The sequence below is a fragment of the Budorcas taxicolor genome, chromosome 13 (assembly GCF_023091745.1).
Source record: "Budorcas taxicolor isolate Tak-1 chromosome 13, Takin1.1, whole genome shotgun sequence".
Taxonomy (NCBI): Eukaryota; Metazoa; Chordata; class Mammalia; order Artiodactyla; family Bovidae; genus Budorcas; species Budorcas taxicolor.
Window position 1 is genome coordinate 51,428,065 of NC_068922.1, and position 19,529 is coordinate 51,447,593.

At 39.0% G+C, this 19,529-nt stretch overlaps 1 protein-coding gene across 1 annotated transcript in view; it reads right to left on the reverse strand.

Moving 5' to 3' along the window:
• ATRN (attractin) overlaps positions 1–19,529 on the reverse strand; it is a 184,712-nt gene that overhangs the window by 27,865 nt on the left and 137,318 nt on the right. Inside the window, exon 25 of the mRNA XM_052650648.1 lies at positions 7,877–7,938. Within this exon, the coding sequence (XP_052506608.1) occupies positions 7,877–7,938 (62 nt within the window). The remainder of the gene's footprint in view (positions 1–7,876; positions 7,939–19,529) is intronic.

The window sequence follows — 19,529 nt, forward strand, 5'->3', positions numbered from 1 at the left end:
TCAGTTAAGTGCTCATCATTCCTAGTTCCTAAACAAAATCCAGAGAAATCAAAGTTCTGCGTTCTTTCCCAAAGGTTCCCACATTCAAAAAAAAAGGGGAGAAGTGATGAGAACACCATCTGTCCTTGTTTACTACACAAGATTCTGAGGTCCCTAAAGATGCTCCTCTGAACAATCCTAGTGATGTCATTCAGTCTTCCACCAATCAGCTGCGGTGATTAATCCTCACTGGGTTGGTACCTGGCAGTAGAGTCACTAAATTCTGTACACATGGTCCAAGAACATAACCCACCTGATAACTGGAGTTACTTAGCATACGGCCTCTACATTCCCATCAGCCAGAACCATGAGCTTTTTTCCCATGAGCTTTTTCAAGGTTGGTATCTATGGTTCCTCATGGCTCTGCACTTTTCCTGAAGGTCTACTTTACTTTCCATATATATCTGAACATGACTCTGTATTAGATGCTGAAGGTGTGCATGTATACAAGGGTGAACAAAAGAAAGACACTGTACCTACTCTTTTGAAGCTTAGAACCTAACTGTGGACACAGACAGTACAAAGTAAAACAGTGATAGCACCCTGATGAAAAGCAATACAGTTCCATGGGAGAGTGGAACAAATGGACAGAATTTAGTTTGGGGGTTCACTGATGGAATCTTGGAGGAAGTGACACTGTGTCAAAATTGGAAGATGAGCAGTACAGTAAGAAATATACATATGGTCTTTGTCCCAAGTTTCTGGCACAGAGCTCCTAAAACCCTTGAAATCTCCTATGTGACAGGACCATCCCCTCCCCTATTTTTTATACAAATGTTCATAATGGCCTTATCTGTAATAGTCAAAAACAGTTAACAATGTAAGTATCTATCAGGAGGTGAATAAACAAAGTGTGGTTTATCTTTACAGAGACTATTACTCAGCTTTAAAAAGGAAGAACTTATCTTTAATTTTGATTTAAAACATTTTAAAAATGTATTTTTACCAGATTTATACACAAAGTAATTTAAATAATACAGAAGAGTATAAAAAAATCAGAGGGTCTCTGAGTCTGAATTAACTATTTTTTTATAACACATTTATGAAGATGTTATTCAGGAGTGTCTTTTTTCCTCTCATGGGAGGGAAGGACCTAAATAGCTTCAGGACTGGGGCTGCCACCAGAAAAACTAATCATGTGATTACAGGGTTATACCATTCAGCCCCTATCACACCTCCCCCTCCAGGAGGGGAGAGTGGCTGGAGGTTGAGTTCAATCACCAGTGACCAGAAATTTTACCAATCATGCCTACGCAATGAAACCTTGAAAAAATGTGGGATGTCGAGGTTTAGGGGGCTGATGAACACACTTACGTGCTGGGAAGGTATGGTGTCCAGAAAGAGCATGAAGTTCTGTGCTTTCATACCATGCCCAATTAATCTCTTCTACTGGGCTGTTCCTGAGTTGTATTCTAATAAACCTGTTATTTTAAGAGTAGTCTTTTCCTGAGTTCTGTGAGGCAACAGCAAATTGGTGAATCTGAGGGGGATCATGGGAACCCCCAAGCTTGTACTTGGCCAGGCAGAAGTGTGGGTAGCCTGGGGACTCATTTGCGGTTGATATCTGAAGTGGGGGTAGTCTTGTTGGATTGAGCCATTAACGTGAGGTATGTACTAATTCCAGTGGGTGTCAGAGTGAATTGTAGGACAATCAGTTGATGTCAGAGAATCGGTTTTTGTTTAGAAAAAACAAGCAATGCGTAAAAGTATATAGGTGAAGGGTAGGGAGAAGAAAATTCCAGAAAGAAGGAAAAATATGTGTAAGTGCCATGAACTGGGGAGGAGTTTGGTGCTTTCTAAGAAATAGAAGGAGGCTCATGGAATGGGAATACAGAGAAGACCAGCTAAGGCGAAGGGAGAGAGGTGAACAGAGGTTCATGCAGGACCTTGGTTTCTATTTTAGATACAACCCAGAGTCATTAGATATGAGATAGGTGGTTAGATACAAATTTATTTACGGTTTTAAGACCTCCTCTGGATTTTTTGTGGGTTGTAAGGGAGCCAAAATCAACCAAAATAGTCCTGGTCAGACTGTGATGGTTGGGATTAGGGTGGGGGAACAGAGGTAGGGCAGCTCAATGTTTTTGATAGCTGTAACTGCTGGGATCTGGTAAGGGAATGCCTGCTGGGTGTGAAAGGGAAAGAAGTGACTTGGAACTGGCAGCATAATTTGTCAATTAGTGATGTGGGGAAGACGGGTGAGGAAGGATCAGAAAATTATGCTGCAGATGGAGCTGGCAGACTTTCACCAGAAAACACAGAGACAGAAGATGGCTAGGGTCAAGCTCTGGAAGAAAAGCAACAGTGAGAGGCTGAATAGAAAAGATAATTCAGGAAGGGAGGCAAGAAAGAGCAGCTTCAGGGCAGTATGCAGTCATAAAAGGCAAGAAGAAGGGTCTCACTGATAGGGTGGTCAGTTGATTGATGAAAAGCCAAAATGATAAGACGTGAAGAGCAACATTTGGATTTAGCAATAGGGCTGTGCTAGTTGCCCTTAATAACAAGAAAATTAGATGAGCTGTGGAGATGGAAGCCAGATAAGAGAGGGCTGAAAAGTAAAAGAGGGGCTCCAGTAAGGATTTTTAGAGCAGTAAAAACACTATATGATATGAAGATGGATATGTCAGTATACATTTGTCCAAACCCCACAGAATGTACAAGACTATTAACTTCAGATGATTATGATGTATCAGTGTAGGCTCATCTTTAGTTAAAAAAAAAGAAGAAAAAGTACAATTCCAGTAAGTGATGTTGAAAATGGGAGAGGCTATGCATGTGTGGAGGCAGGGGCTATATAGGAAATCTCTGTACCTTTTTCTCAATTTTGTTCTGAACCTAAAATTTATTTAAAAAAATAAAGTCTCTAAAAATTAAAAGAAAAAAGGAAGGAAGGAAGGAGGGAAGCGGGGAGAGTGAGAAAGAGAAAGAAAAAGACAGTGAGTGTGTCAGAGAGGGAAAGAAAAGGGGGAGAAGGAGAGAAAGAAGGAAGGAAGAAAGAGAGAAAGAGGAAAAAAAAAAAGTCTAGAGTATATAGATACAAGGAGGGAGAGAGTTTTGGGGAACTTCCAGAGTGCTGAGGGGACTACATTCAGAGTGGCCACACCAGATGGCTTCTTCTCTCCTCCCTGTTTGTGCTGAGCAACTGAAGACAGCAAATAAGGCAGTGAGCTCTGGTCCTCGGGCTGGAGAGGCCAGGCAGGATGGATCCTCTCTCATTCAGAAGACAAACTAACAATACATCTAATCCACCAGCACACTCTCCATCTATACTCCACACTCACTGGAGGCTGTGACAGACAGAAATGGCATCCAAACACAAGTAAACATGGAATCTTCAACACGATAAAAAATCAGACATTGAGGAAAACCAACATTGTGAAAGAGAGGTACCAAACAACAGATGATATCTGAGACAGTTATTAATAGCACAAAATAAGACTTCAAAATAGTATAATAAAATTTATTAATCTCAGAAAGGAATATGAAAGTAAATGGCATTCATAAAATTGAAACAGGCTACAAGGAGTAATATATTAGAAATAAAATGCAAATGTTAAAAAAAATCTCACCAGATGACTCAATAAAAGAAATGGACCCAATACTGAATTAAATTAATGAGCTGAGGAGCTCACCTAGAATGTAGTACAAAAGGAAAATGAAAAAGAAAATGAGAGTTTAGTTAAGAAATGCAGGACAGATCCAGAGTCTCACTCACTCATCCAACTAAGGCTGAGAGTCATAGATAACTTTCAAGTTCTCAGAACTCAGTTTAAAACCTGTAGGGGAGATCTCTAATTGGCCCTGCTCATCTGTGCATGTCAAATCACATGTTCATTTATAGATGGGCTACCCCTGAGTGCTAGACTGTTAAAGGTGACTAAGCAGTATAATAAAGACATGAGTAGAGTGAAGTCCAAGAAGGGGTGGACTCTGGGATGAATATGCCAGAAGATTTCATAGAGGAGTAGACAGGTTGGGCTCTTAATATGCCCTTGTGTCTAGTAACTGTGCTGAACTCATCTATTAATTCTAATAGTTAATCTGCAGATCCTTTACTTTCTATGAATACAATAATGTAAGTAATGACTTTTTCTAATTCTTATATATTGATTTTTCTTGTCTTATTGTATTGGCTAAAATCTCTATCAACAATGTTAAATGAACTAAGTGATAGTTTTTGTCTTTCTCTTGTTTCCAAACTCAAAGGGAAAGCTTCTAATATTTTACCATGAAGAATGTGGACTGCTGTTGGCTTTACATACTATTCCTTTATTAGATTTAAAGATTATGTATTTATTGTTGCACTGGGTCTTCGCTGCTGCACACAGGCTTTCTCTAGTTCCAGTGAGTGGTGGCTCCTCTCTGGTTGCCATGTGTGGGCTTCTCACTGTGGTGGCCTCTCTTGTGGCAGAGCACTGGCTCTAGGTGCGTGGGCTTCAGTGGTGGCAGCATGCGGGCTTAGTGGTTGAAGTTCACAGGCTCTAGAATGCAGGCTCAGTAGTTGTGGTGCACGGGCTTAGCTGCTCCACAGCATGTCTTTATCAGATTTTAAGCTTCTTTACATTCCTAGTCTCCTAAGAGTTTTTAAAATGGATGATATTAAATTTTATCAAATGCTTTTTCCCCATGGATTAAGATGATTGTATTAGTCTTCTTTATGCAATCAATATGAATTACACTGACTAATTTTCTGATGCTAAACCAGCCTTTCAATTTCTGGAATAAACCCAACTAGGTTATGATATAAAAGTCTTTTTACATTATTGGCGGGTTTTTGCTTCCTTATTTATGAGTGAGACTGGCTTGTAAATTCCATTCTCATATTATTCTTGTCAGGTTATGCTAAGTTCATAAAATGAACTGGGGAGTATTTATTTTTTTCTATTTTCTAGAAGGTTTAGTTAATATTGATTATTATTTCTTCCTTAAAATGTTGTAAGTTACCAACAAAGCCACCTGGGCCTAGAGTTATCTTTGTGAGAAATTTTTAAATTATGTATCGTTTTAAAATAGATATAGGACTATTCAGTTTTCTATTCCTTCTGTGTCAGTGTTGGTAAACTGTATATAGTTTCATTTTGTTTTTTAGTTGATTCATTCCATCTGTTCCATTTTCAAGTTTATTTGCATAAAGCTGTTCATACAATATTTTTCTAAAGGAAAAAAATGTGTGTAGGATTTGCAGTAACGTCCCTCCCCCCTTTTAATTTCTGATTATTAGTATCTTCTTCCTTTTTCTCTTGGTCACTCTTGCTAGTGATTTATCAATATTATTCTTTTCAAAGACCCAACCTGTGGTTCTTTCAGTCCTCTCTACTGTACTTCTTCCCCTATATCATTAATTTTTGCTCTACTTATATTCCTTTCTTCTTTTCTTTAGGTTTAATTAGTAGTTCTTTTTCTCATTTATTGAGAGGCTTGTTCTTTCTTTTCCAACATATGCTTTTATAAAGTGGTGATCTCAACCTTAGCTGCAAGTCGAAATCACTTGAGCGTTTAAATGCTTGAGTTCCACCCCTACAGATTCTGGCTCTGGGATGTAGCCTGGGCATCAAAAGCTCCTCAAGTGATTCTACTATGCAGCTAAGATTGAGAACCACAGATTTAAAGCTATATCCTCTAAATACACTTTTTGTTTTCTTTAAAAATTTTTATTTTTTATTTTAACTGAAGTATAGTTGAGTTATAATGTTATGTTAATTACTGCTGTTCAGCAAAAAGATTATACATATACATTCCTTTTTAAAGTATTCTTTCCCATTATTGTTTAGCATAGGCTATTGAATGAATACAGTTCTCTGTGTTATACAGTAGGACTTTGTTGTTTATCCATGGTATATATAGAAGCTTATATGTGCAAACCCAAACTTATCACTGCAACCCTCCCCCAACTCCTTCTCCCTTGGTAGCCTGTTCTCCATGTACCTGAATCTGTTTCTATTTCATAGATAAATACAACTTTAACTTTGTCCCACAACATAATTTTCTGCTTTGTTTTAATTTAAATAAAAAAAATTTAAATGGGCAAATGCAATATATTGTTTTAGCTAGGTAAATGGTCAGCTTTGGGAAAGAGGGAAGGGGCTGTCACTAAGGTAAATATAAGGTAACTTCTAGGATACCTGTAATACCCCGGGGAAAAAAAAACTCTTGTCACAGGTAGTAGTTACATGAGAGTGTTCAATTTGTGATAATCATTAAGCTTACAATTTCTAAGTGTATAATATAAAAATATTATACTTCAACATACATTTATTAAAGAGAGAAGACAGATCCCATACAAACAGTGGGAATGATAATGACACTAACTTTCTCAATATTAATACTAGAAGCTAGAAGAAACAGCATAATGCCTTCAATTTTTTTTTTTTTTGCCACAGTGTGTGGCACATGGCACTTATCTGACTAGGTATGGAACACATGCCCACTGAATTAGAAGCACCGAGTCTTAACACTGGACCTCCATAGAAGCCCATACTTTCTAAATTCTAATGGAAGGTGTTTCTAACCTAGAATTCTGTGTTCAACGTTTCAATAAAATGTGAGGGTAAAGCTAAGACATTTTTGGACAGGAAAGGTCATAGAAAAGTCACCTCTACATGCACCTTTCCTCAGGAACTTCCTGGAGAATGTGTATAAGGTGGGAATAAACAGGGAGACAAAGACATGGGATGAAGGAGACAAGAGACTTCAACATAAGAAGGCTAAAGAAATTCCCAAGATGACAGTTGTGCAGCAGGCCTCAAAAACTAGTGTACTTGGGAGCAGCAGGTTTGGGTTCTAGGGCAGAGGCAAGAGAATTTGTGATAAGTCTCTTTATGTTTATGATTATCTAGGTCAAGAGAAACTAAAACCAGGCAAGTATCTTCTTGTGTTTGACCACATCAAGAGTGTTCAGTTCTGTCAGAGTATAGGGATAAGTCAAGGGTAGCTACATAGAAAACCAAACAATTAAAAATCCTAAATATGGCAAATATTACATTTAACACAAGCAAAAAGTGATTCCCCCATCCAAAAAATGGGGAAATATAATTAGAGTTCAACTCAGTAGAAAATGGGAGGTTTTTATGGTTATAACAACATAAATAGTGACTCCTGATTTAGCCAAACATTGTGATATAACTATATTACATAAGTGGGATGAAGGGGAATCTATATGTGTTTATAGTGTGTGGGGAGCTGCTGGGAGAGGTAACATAAGATAATAAATCCTTATCTTTGATGTTCTTATCAGTAGGACATCAAAAGATAACAGAATTGAAAAATCAAAAAAGAGTTTAAGCATGGAGAAGTAAAAAACAGCTAAAATAATTTAAAGTTGTGGGACATGATGCTATTGCTTCCTCTTACAAACACTGTAGCACTTTCTCCATTATGTGTAATAGTATTTTCTTAAAAATAATGTTAAACTGAAAAAGAAACTATAAAAACAAAAGGATCTCAAGGCCTAACAAATCACTTTTAGGTTTAAAACTCTAGATAATCACCTGAAACATCTCTTGAACAAGCAGCAGCATATATGTAGCTCACATCGTAATCATTATTTTCTGTTATTTCAACTCCAAATCTTCCCCATATGAAAAGTCAAATTATCTACATTTTAGTATAGGGTACATGAAAAGCTACCTTAGGAAGCCAGAACATACAAACCAAATGTCATTTTATCAAATTAGATTGAATGCACTGTAACTGACATGTAACTTTTCAGGAACATATATAAAGTTAGTTTGGTCTGTTCTGCAAACACAAGATTATTCATTTACCTTTCATGGGTTGATAATTAATTAAATTAAGTACCCAAATCAAAAGAACAGATAGTTTGTATAAGTGAAATTACCTGAAGAAGGTCACGAAGAACTGTACTAGGTCCATAAAATTGCTGTGCTGGGAGAATGCAATCTGTGACAGAAAACCAGGTAGAGTGATTAGGTTATAAGACAGAACCATCAACTCAGCCTTCTTGCTGAAGCAGGAAGACATTAACATTTCAAGAGATTAACGGAATTTTTTCACTTGAGGAAAAGCACCCATCCCTTTAGTTTTTCTTGCTTAATTGCCAAAGCAAAAGTGATATTCTGAGACTGAAGACAAATCCCTATAGCCCCTCTACTTGACACCAGATCTCAGTTTTTAGTCTGACCGGGAAGACATCTCAGAGCCCTGTATCTAATGAGGTGGATGAACCTAGAGCCTATTATACTGAGTGAAGTAAGTCAGAAAGAGAAAGATAAGCATCGTATACTAACACATATATATGGAATCTAGGAAGATGGTACTGAAGAACTTATTTGCAGGGCAACAATGGAGAAACAGACACAGAGAGAACAGACCTGTGGACATGGAGAGAGGGTGAGATGTATGGAGAGAGTAACACGGAAACTTACATTACCATAGGTAAAACAGATAGCCAATGGGGATTTGCTGTACATCTCAGAGAATTCAAACAAGGGTTCTGTATCAACCTAGAGGGGTGGGATGGGCAGGGAGATCGGAGGGAGGTTCAAAAGGGAGGGGACATATGTATACCTATATGGCTGATTCATGTTGATGTCTGATAGAAAACAACAAAATTCTGTAAAGCAATTATCCTTCAATTAAAAAAAATAAAATTTATATATAAACACCTAATGACAAGCAAGTGAGTTTATTTGCTACCTCCTTGTGCCCTTATCAAGACAAAATGCTCTCCCCTTTTGCTTCAAATTCCAATTCTTAGATCTACCATGAGGTGGGCAGCCTCCTTTAGTGTGCTTCAACCCTTTTGACACTTAATGTACCCAGCGTGTATTCACTTCAAGATAATGTCCCTTTAAAATAATACTTATCCCAAGTTTTACTACATTGAATATCATCTGACAGTCAATGTAACACCAATTGGAACCTAAATAATTTTATACCAAGAATATTATAGGGACTTCCCTGGTGGTCTAGTGACTAAGATGCCATACTCCCAATGCAGCGGGCTTGGGTTCAATCCCTGGTCAGGGAACTGGATCCCACATACCAAAACTAAGACCCAGCACAGCCTAAATAAATTATTAAAAAAAAAAAAAAGAACATTGTAAAATCCCTAACATAGCTCATCAAATCTAAGACACCACTAAAACAGGTATCGTTTTGTGTACTTTTAAGAAAACCACTGATTTATACTATGACACAGTGCTTTTAAAATAACTGTTTTAAGGTGTATCAGAGGTATCAGAGATATTAGAACATAAAAAAATGTGCAGCTTAGAATTTACTACTAAGTATGATAATTGTGTTCTTACTACCCTATGACGCACATGGTACTAGCCAGGAGTGTTCTCTGCTTATTTTTAAGGGACCACAGCTCTCCTTGGAGAGAGGATGGTGCTATAAATGAAACAATTATTGAAGATGATAATTATTCACATAAAGACAAGAATGACAAGAATCACAGAAGTATATGATTGGCATCTTCTTTTCTTAATCCTGGCTACACACCCCCATCCCTTGTCAACTCCCACTCTACAGAATACAAGAAAAGTGCTACAGCCTGGGCCCCAGCACAGTAACAATACTTTGCCATCTTTTTATAGTCAGATTCATACAGGCTCAAGAGAGAAGAAGCGTCCAGTGTTTTTCTTTCTGATGCTCTTATTTTCTTTTCGACATTCCATAAAAAAATAAAGGTCCAATACTACCTATTCAGGCCACAGAATAATATGGGGCTTAGAATCGGAAGTTTTTGTGTTTGCCCTCTAGCCACCACTTATATTGAGAAATACAAACATACATAGACATCATAGATAAGGAGAAACCATATTCTTTGCTTTTCTTTCATTTATTATAGTAATCAATCCTTTAGGTTTCTTGAGAGAAGGAAAACTACAAAATATGGCTATAGTAATCACATAAAAGGTTTTTATTTTTTTTAATTAAGAAGCTGAATATTTTATTATTAAACTGTTTCTTATTTGCCTGCAACACTGTTGCTCCACTGTATAAAAATAGCACCAGCAAACACAGTATATTGCAAAATTAAGAGATGCTAAACAACTAACAAAATTCCCCACTGCCAGTTATTTCTAGTAGGAAGATCATTTTGACCTAAATACAGGGATGGCTGTAAGCAAGTTACAATATTATACAAGGCTTAAGATAACCTTCAATTACATAATTTTTATAACTTTTATAACTTTTATTTTTATAATTTTTATAACTAGTTTTATCACAGATAATATTATAACTGGAGCCTAGCCTAAAAATCATCAGGTGCTGTAAAAAAGATACACAATGTTTATCTGAAGTCATTAGGACGTTAAGGGGTATTTTCTTCAGGAAACATTGTTATAAGTAGTTTCTTTTGCTAAAAGTTGCTTTTTAAATATCTATCCAAGTTGTTTCAAACTAGTTTATTTAGGGGTTCCATTTTCACTCAATAGATTTTAAGTATTTCTCATTTGCTTCTTCACTCATTAGGTCATCTAATTCTGAAGGGTTACTGAATGTCATCTTGACCAGCCAGCCATCTTCATAACAAGATTTATTGGTAAGTCCTGGATTTTCTGCTAGAGCTTTATTAATTTCAGTTATTTCTCCTGATAAAGGAGAACAGAGTTCACTAGCAGTTTTCACACTTTCCAAAGCACCTAACTCCTCTTGTTTGTTCAATTTTGTCCCAACTTCAAGCAGAATACAGTAAACAACATCTCCCAAAGCTTCCTGTGCAAAATTGCTGATTCCCACTGTTTCAACACCATTTTCTGTGGTTACCCTTTCATGTTTTTCTGTGAATTTCTGCACCGACAGCAGAGCAGGGCTGGTGCATAGTGCTGGTAAGGCACCCGCTGGCAGCCCCCAGGGCCTTGGCCAACAGCGTGCATTGCATGCTGAGACAGCGCGCAGGCTGCCCACCACAGCCCGCAGGCTCCTCACCGCTCGCAGCGCCGTGTTCGCAGACATAAAAAGTTTTTAATAAGAATGGAGAAAATCAATTATATGAAAAAGTTTATTCAATCTTGAGGAATGAAGAGTCCAGGTTACAAGACATAAAGACACAAATTCTAGGCCATCCAATTCTGTTAGATTTTAGTCTTTTAAAACAGCCAGTGTGGTTGGTCTCCAAGACTCACATCACTCTAAAAATGGCCTTCTTTTGTTGAATGTTCATTACCTAAGTCTCCAAAGTTACAAAATTTCATAAGAAAGCAAAACTTTTAACAATGTTTATGACCACTTAGAAACATCTAGCCCTGCTTTAACACTCAGTCTTGTTGTTTAATCTCTTGATCAATGGGTGATGGACTTACTGTCCAAATTGAGAACTTCTGAGAGTGCAAGACAGTGTTACTAAAAATTACACTGTGACAACGGGCATGAATGGGGCTGTCCCCGATTCAAAGACTGTCAAACAAGGCAAACCATCTGCAAAATCAGTCATAAAAAATGAGATTTTAGTGAAAGTGCTATTGGAGAACTGATTACACAAAACCATTGACAAATGAAGACTTGGCAGAATTACCAAGTGAAGAGGGATGAAAGATACAGACTTCAAAAACCTTCAAAGACTTCAAAAAGTCCTTCAAAAACCTCTGAATATGACTGAGAGCATCTTGGGAAAACTGTTGAGACCTTTGGCTATTCTTTTTTAAATCAAGCTGTAAAGTCAAATCTGAACTTGAAGGACTCCATTCCTGCTGTCTTATCTCTGAGAACCATATACACAACTTCTATATTTTATAAGCCACACTTCCATATTGTTATCTTGCTCAATTTTTCTTCATAGCCCTTAAACGTATACTTATTTATAGGCTTTTCTTCCACTAGAAAATAAGCCCCATAAGGGACTTTGCCACTGTCTATTATATCTCTCGTGCCTAAGATAGTGATTGGCATGAAGAGGTTAAATAAATATTTGCTAAATAAATGAATATGATAATTGGAAAAATAATGACCCCATCTCTCTTCAAACTCTACAGCTGCAACCATAATTTAAATTTTTTAACTGTAAAATTACATTTTGCTTACTCTTGAGTTTCATTTTTCAAAATAATATCCCAATTAGACCTTTCTTTCATGATTTATTATAAAAAACATTCAAATGTGTTTGTGGGTTTTTCTGATACTAAGGATAATGAAGACCTCCTATAATAAAATCTATTTAATACAAAGAAGAAAATTTAATTACAATTGATAAATAAAAGTCACAATTACTTTCTTCTCCCTTTCCAAACAGTAAGTATCACTCTTCACATGCCAGGAATTTACGTCCCCTTATATTTTCACACTGGCTACAGACTCAACTTTCAGCAACATGTTTGATTAAGGTGTGCTTGCCCAGGGTGATTTCTGAGTGTGCTATATGAAATGAAACACAGAAGCCCTTCCAGCCCCAGATCTGGGGTAGGATACTGTAAACTTGCACTTCCCAAGCACTAAGTTTATGCTTCAGTCAAGCAAATGTTTTCTGGTTGCAGTACCACTATTGTCCTCCAACGTCTGTAACCAGGGTGCCTTTCCCAACCACCGGCAATGGTGGTGGTCGTTGTTCAAACCTACAGTGATTGAGTCCTGTCCTTCCAAGTCCTTTGGGGCCTAGCACAAACACTTCCTTTCTCATCCAGCTATCCCATCTTCCACTGGAAATTGGCTCTCTTTTCTACATTCTCAGCACTTGATCCACTTCCCTTGGGGTATAGAATAATCATATTCTACTTACACTATGGCTGTGTACCTAGAGATATCTTGAAAAAGAGGATTCCTGTATTCTTCTATTAATATATTAATTATTGGCTTTTAAATTGTTGTAGGAGAAAGAATGAAAAGGTAATTTCCTACCTCCCACACAAAAGCAGATACACTTTTATAGTTCAAGAACTAGACCATCCATGGTTCTCAAACTCTGCAGAGCTTCCAACAAAGTCAGAATCCTGGTCCCTTTTACCACTCCAATAGCTTTAAGCTCCCCAGGTTATTCTGATACTGGTGTCCAGGGGCCACACCTTAGGGAACTCTGAAATAAGGAATTATTGAAAAAAAAAAAAAATCGGACTTCCCTGGTAGTCCACTGGTTAGGACTCTGTACTCCAACACAGGGGCATCCATTTGATCCCTGGTCAGAGAATTAGGATATTAGGATGCTGGGTGCCACAACTAAGAGTTATCAGCACGGCATAACTAAAACCCAGCACAGCCAAACAAATAAATATTTAAAAAAATACAGCAAAAACCAAAAGGAATTAATCTGGATCTTCCCCAGGGGTGGGTGTGGGGGTGAAGAACAGGAGCAGAGGAAGAGAGGCCTGGCCCAAACTTTAAGACTAGAAAACAGACGGAAATGAAGGGAATGGAGATGTTTTAGAGTTCTGAGAGTAGAGAGAAATAAAGGGTGACTGCATGGTAGGCTTTGGGAGGCTCTGAAGTACCAGGGATTATTTTGCACCCAAGCCTGGCACACGTGGGAGTGAGGATAGCTGCCTTCAAACAAACCTCATGGCTATGGGGCAGGGCACCAGGAGTAGCAATCAGTGAATGAAGATCTCTGGACCCAGTGAAGCCCTGAGATTTCTGCATATCCCTGAAGGAAGGGGATGGGACTCTGTGAATACAGGCTGAGAATGAATTTTATCAACTATGGTGGGTACAGGCTAAGCCCAAGTTTACTGTAAAAATAAGAAAATATGACACATTATATTCAACTGCCACAAAACAATTTTTTTAACATTGGTATTTTGCATCTACTACATATAATACAAAATACCAATGCTAGAAAATTTTTGTTTTGTGGCTGTTGAATATAATATACAGAAGAGCTGTACAAAAAAGATCTTAATGATCCAGATAACCATGATGGTGTGGTCACTCACCCAGAGCCAGCCTTTCTGGAGTGTGAAGTTAAGTGTCAAGTGGGTCTTAGGAAGTACTGCTGCCAATAAAGCTACTGGAGGTGATGGAATTCCAGGAGAGCTATTTAAAATCTTAAAAGATGATGCTATTAAAGTGCCACACACAATATGTCAGCAAATTTGGAAAACCCAGCAGTGGCCACAGGACTGGAAAAGGTGAATCTTCATTCCAATTCCCAAGAAGGGCAGTACTAAAGAATGTTCAGACTACTGGACAGTTGCACTCATTTCGAATGCTAGTAAGACTATGACCAAAATCCTTCAAGCTAGGCTTCAGCATTATACAAACCAAGAACTTCTAGATGTTCAAGCTGGGTTTAGAAAAGGCAGAGGAACCAGAGATCAAACTGCCAGCATTCAGTGGATCACAGAGAAAGCAAGGGAATTCCAGAAAACACCTACCTCTGTTTCATTGACTACATTAAAGCCTTTGACTGTGGATCATAACAAACTGTGGAAAACTCTTAAAGAGACAGGAATACCAGACCATCTTACCTGTCTCCTGAGAAACCTGTATGTGGCTCAAGAAGCAACACTTAGAACCTTATATGGAACACCTGACTGGTTCAAAATTGAGAAAGGAGTGCAACAAGGCTGTTTATTGTCCATTCAATGCCAGGCTGGATGAGTTACAAGCTGGAATCAAGAATGCAAGGAGAAATATCAACAACCTCAGATATGCAGATGATACCACTTTAATGGCAGAAAGTGAAGAGGAACTAAAGAACCTCTTGATGAGGGTAAAAGAACAGAGTGAAAAAGCTGGCTTAAAACTCAATATTAAAAAAAACTAAGATCATGGTATCCCGTCCCATCACTTCATGGCAGACAGATGGGGGAAGGGTGAAAGCAGTAACAGATTTCATCTTCTCAGGCTCTAGAATCACTCCAGATGGTGACTGCAGCCATGAAATTAGAAGATGCTTGCTTCTTGGCAAGAAAACTATGACAAACCTAGACAGTGTATTAAAAAGCAAAGACATCACTGCTGGCAGAGATCCGTACAGTCAAGGCTATGGTCTTTCCAGTAGTCATGTATGGATGTGAGAGCTGGACCATAAGGAAGGCAGAGTGCCAAAGAATTGATGTTTTTGAACTGTGGTGCTGGAGAAGACTCTTGTCTAAGATCCCTTGGACAGCAAGGAGATCAAATTAAACAATCTTAAAGGAAATCAACCTTGAATACTCATTGGAAGGACTGATGCTGAACCTGAAGCTCCAATACTTTGGCCACCTGATGGAAAGAGCTGACTCATTGGAAAAGACCCTGATGCTGGGAAAGATTGAAGGCAAAAGGAGAAGAGGGTGACAGAGCATGAGATGGTTGGATGGCATCACCGACTCAATGGACATGAACTTGGACAAACTCTGGGAGATGCGGAGGGACGGGAAGCCTGGGGTGCTGCAGTCCATGGGGCCGCAAAGCATCAGACACAACTTGGCGACTGAACAGCAACATGTAATCTACAAAGCAGGTATAAATGAATGAATAGGGAAAGATCACTGTTTAGTATAGAAGGTTTGAAAAGAGAGAGGGAAGAACCTCTAATTTGCCTTTATCTTCTCTACCAAGAACGATCTTCACTGTTACTATCATTTAAGTCAGGGAGAGGATGGGAATGGATAGCTGGCTGCTCTGTGAGGTAAGTTTTCTAGCTCCAAGGCAGCACCCGTCAGGCTGAAAGAAAACCCAGGGTCTATATGCACATGGCAGAATCTCTGTGGGCTGCTTCCTTGATCCCCTGAGGCCAGCAGCTCCACCAGGGCCCAGCCCCACCTGGTCAGGGAGCCCTTCCAGACTGTGGCCCATCTGCTCCTCAGCTCTCCCCGAAAGGCCAGGCTCTGCAGATACTGAAGACCTGACATTAGGACCAGAAAGGGTTTAAGTGGTCATGGTGGCCCTCTGGCTCCTGGTTGGACCACGTCAGTCTTGCCATGTAACTCTGAACACTGCAAAGCCAGGAGAGGTCTGACTGCTCCCATAAGAACTTAGGCCTGTTTACAAACAGCTTTCCAGTCAGGCCTCACCTTTGCCAAGCATGGAAGATTCCATGACCACCAGCTGAGCTAGTGCTGCCACCACCGTGAGTTTCAGTAACACAAAACATCTTTTTGTTTTTTAAACCTAAGTTCTATATGGAACTCTGTGTTGAGACCATAGGCCCTGGACTGGATCCAGTGACTATCACCTGGCTTCACATACCACCAACCTAATGCTGGTTTGTGTAGGCACAGAAACTGTATACCCAAGCTTTGGTCAGAGCCTCAAGACTGGGTAATGCCACTGACCCGCTCATTCCTGACATGCAAGCTAACACTCACCATCTGTCCTCTGCCAACCTCTGGGCTCTCTTCCTCAAATTTCCTTCCAGCCATTCATTTTTACCACTCTCCAGAATCTATTTATTTTATCGTGTTCATCAGTAATTTAAAAATCACTAAGGGGTTAAAAACCACTCTGGTGGTCCAGATGTTAAGATTCTGTGCTCCCAATGCAGGGGGCCTGGGTTCCATCCCTGGTTAGGAAACTAGATCACACATGCTTCAACTAAAAAACCAAAAGAACCTCAAGAACATTAATAACTATATATACATGATTGATTCCTGCCCACTCCCTCTTCTTCTTAAGACTTCTCTCCAGAGGCCCTCTCCTCTAATTAGATTTCTTTCCAGTTCTTCTGGCGGCAGGGAGGAGTGGTTTACCTTTTTATCACTAATAAGTTTTTGCTTTCTTTTGTAAAAATTGTTACTTCTTGATTTAGTTACTTTAGGCATCACTGACTAACTTCCTACTGTATTAGCCATCACTCCCTACTCCCCAACCCCCTAGTAGAGTTATATCACTGTTTTTGCTGCTTCTGTTATAATTTGTTTTTATCCTGAGGGTGATAGTGATGGAAAGATGCCAAAACAGACAGGAAATGGATGTAATATCCTTGGGTACAGGGAGAGGATGTGCCTTTTACTCACAAAAGGCTGTAGAAGCAGAAGGCAATAGGGTCATGGCCCACTGGAAAGTGGCTTCCCAAGCCTCACAGGCTCACTTGGAAGGCACCTCTCCTTGGGGGTTGGGTAGGGAGGGGAGGTCAGTAGCTCTTGGGTGAAGCTCCCTTTGCCATTTTCACCAAGGTGAAGTATGCTGGGATGAGGAAGAGGAGGTTTTCCTCCTGCCCTCTGACTGTTCTAAAACTGCCCAACAGTGGCTAATAACTGGTAAAACTCTAGTACAGTGTTGTGTGTTTCCTGAAAAGGAGAACAGAAGGTCAGTTCTGAGATATGTTTCAGCTGAAGCATAATCCTGCAGCTACTTTTGGGAGGTTAAATAATGTACTTGGACGTTTAATTTTTATTCAATCATCTGTATTATCTCTAAAAATTATTTTATTGTAGAAAATTTTAAGTTTTTAATGAGTAGAGAGAATAATATAATGAACCTCAAGTGCTTATCACTCAGCATTAATATTTACAGCTCATGGACAATCTTACTTTAGCCATACTCTACCTACTTCCCCAAGATTATTTTGAGGCACATCCCACATATCCTGTCATTTCATTCTTAAGCATTTCAATACAAACAGTATTTCTTAACTTACTCTTGTTGTAAAATTAGCAATGTTTGTGTCCTCATCTTTCTCTTTTCTTCTACTTCTCAACTCTTTTGAGAGTCTGACAAAATTCCAAACTAGAACAATTCAACTGTCTAACACCACACTGTGTAGATTGGGATGATAAATTCTTGGTCTCTAAACCCTGCTGGCTCTTTAGCACTGGTCAACAATTATGCAGACAATTATCAGAAAATAGCCTCCATTACCTATATAAATGCTACAAAAGTTGCCAAAACCCCCAAAGTTCTGATCCTGAGCATAAAGCTCTCATCTCCAATGATGCGTTCATCTAGTGCACATTTATGGAGTGTGAAGACACAGAAATATAAAAAAGCCCTTGCCCTTATAGAAACCTCTGTAGAGTGAAAAAACAGACACATCTATGACTGTGGAGGCAGAGATGAGGAAAGGAAGCTGCTATGGGATATGCCCCAGCCTCGTGAAAGCTGCTGCCTGCCCTTCTCTCCAGCTCCTTGCTCACAAAACTTGTCACTTCGGCTCTGCTCAAGTCCTAGTGGTTCTGGAAAGTGACTGGACATATCCCTCCCCAACCCTGAACACTGAACTCATGTTTCTTAGGACTTCATGCAGACTCGGGCACCACAGAGCATTCCCTTCTTCTCCCAGGGTGTCCAGCAGCATGGGGGCACACCCTGCCTCCCAGCATCTGGCATGGCTCCTGCTCTCCATTCATGGCTGCCTCTCTGGGTCAGAAGGTGAGCTAAGTGAGTGGATGTTAAAGGCAGTCCAGTGGGTCTTGGCTATGGAGATCACAAAAGAGAGGTCTGCTAGAAAAAGATCTACCCATCTCAGCCATAGGTGGTATTCACAGATGGTGTGGATGGGGCTGTCCAGGGGAAAAGGGCCCAGAGGAAACCCAAGAGAACAATGGCACTGAAGACCTGAGAAGAAACGGTCAAAGCTGAAAAGCAGGAGAGAGGAGACTTTTCAGAAGAAGGAATAACAATGATCATGATGAAAACCATGAGGCAGGACAAGAAGTTTAAAAGCCAACTGAAATTAAAAAAGATTTACACTTCTTTATTTTTTGGCTGCGCTGTGCAGCATGTGGGATCTTAGTTCTCTGACGAGGATTGAATGCATGCCCTTTGCACTGGGAATGTGGAGTCTCAATCCCTAGACCGCCAGGGAAGTCCAGATTTACACTTTAAGTAGTTTAGTTCTAAATGTATTTCATGGCTTTATAATTCTTAAAATCCTTAAGATACAGATATCTAACACCAGGAGCTATGTGTATATATTATTATTATACAATAAATATGACTTTTAGACATGTATCTGACTGTTCATAAGAGCTAAAGAGTGAAAACAGCCCAAGTATCCATCAACAGATGAACAGATAAACAAAAAATGTGGTTTATCCATACAACAGAATACTATTCAGTCTTAAAAAGGAATGAAGTACTAAAACACTAAATATGGTTGCACTTTGAAAACACTATGCTAAGTCGAAGAGCCTAGCCACAAAGGACCACCTATTACATGATTCAATTTCTATGAAATGCCCCAAACAGGCAAATGTGCAGAGAAAGAAAGTTGACTGGTGGTTGCCAGGGACTAGAGGGAGGAAGAAATGGGAAGGGACCGCATCTGGGATTGGGGTTTCTTTCACGGGTGATGAAAAGATTCTAAAATATTACGTGAATATACTAAAACCCACTAAATTGTGCACTTTAAATGGGTGAATTGTATCATATGTGACTTATATCTCAATTAAGCTGCTACTAAAAAAAAAAGTATATCTGAGTCAACAAAAGTTTCATACATCATTTGCTTAGTGTAGCAATCCTATTAGCACCCGTAAACATAACTCTAACATCTATATGAATGCCCAGTTCTCAATATAAATTCTGTGCTGCCTTCACTTGTGAACACTAGCCTCTTACAAAAATAAACTAGCAAATGAAACAGCCAGCATGGAGAGGACTTTAATATTAGTTCCACTTTCAATAACAACCTCTGTTGCAGAGCCAGTAACAAACCAGAATCTCAG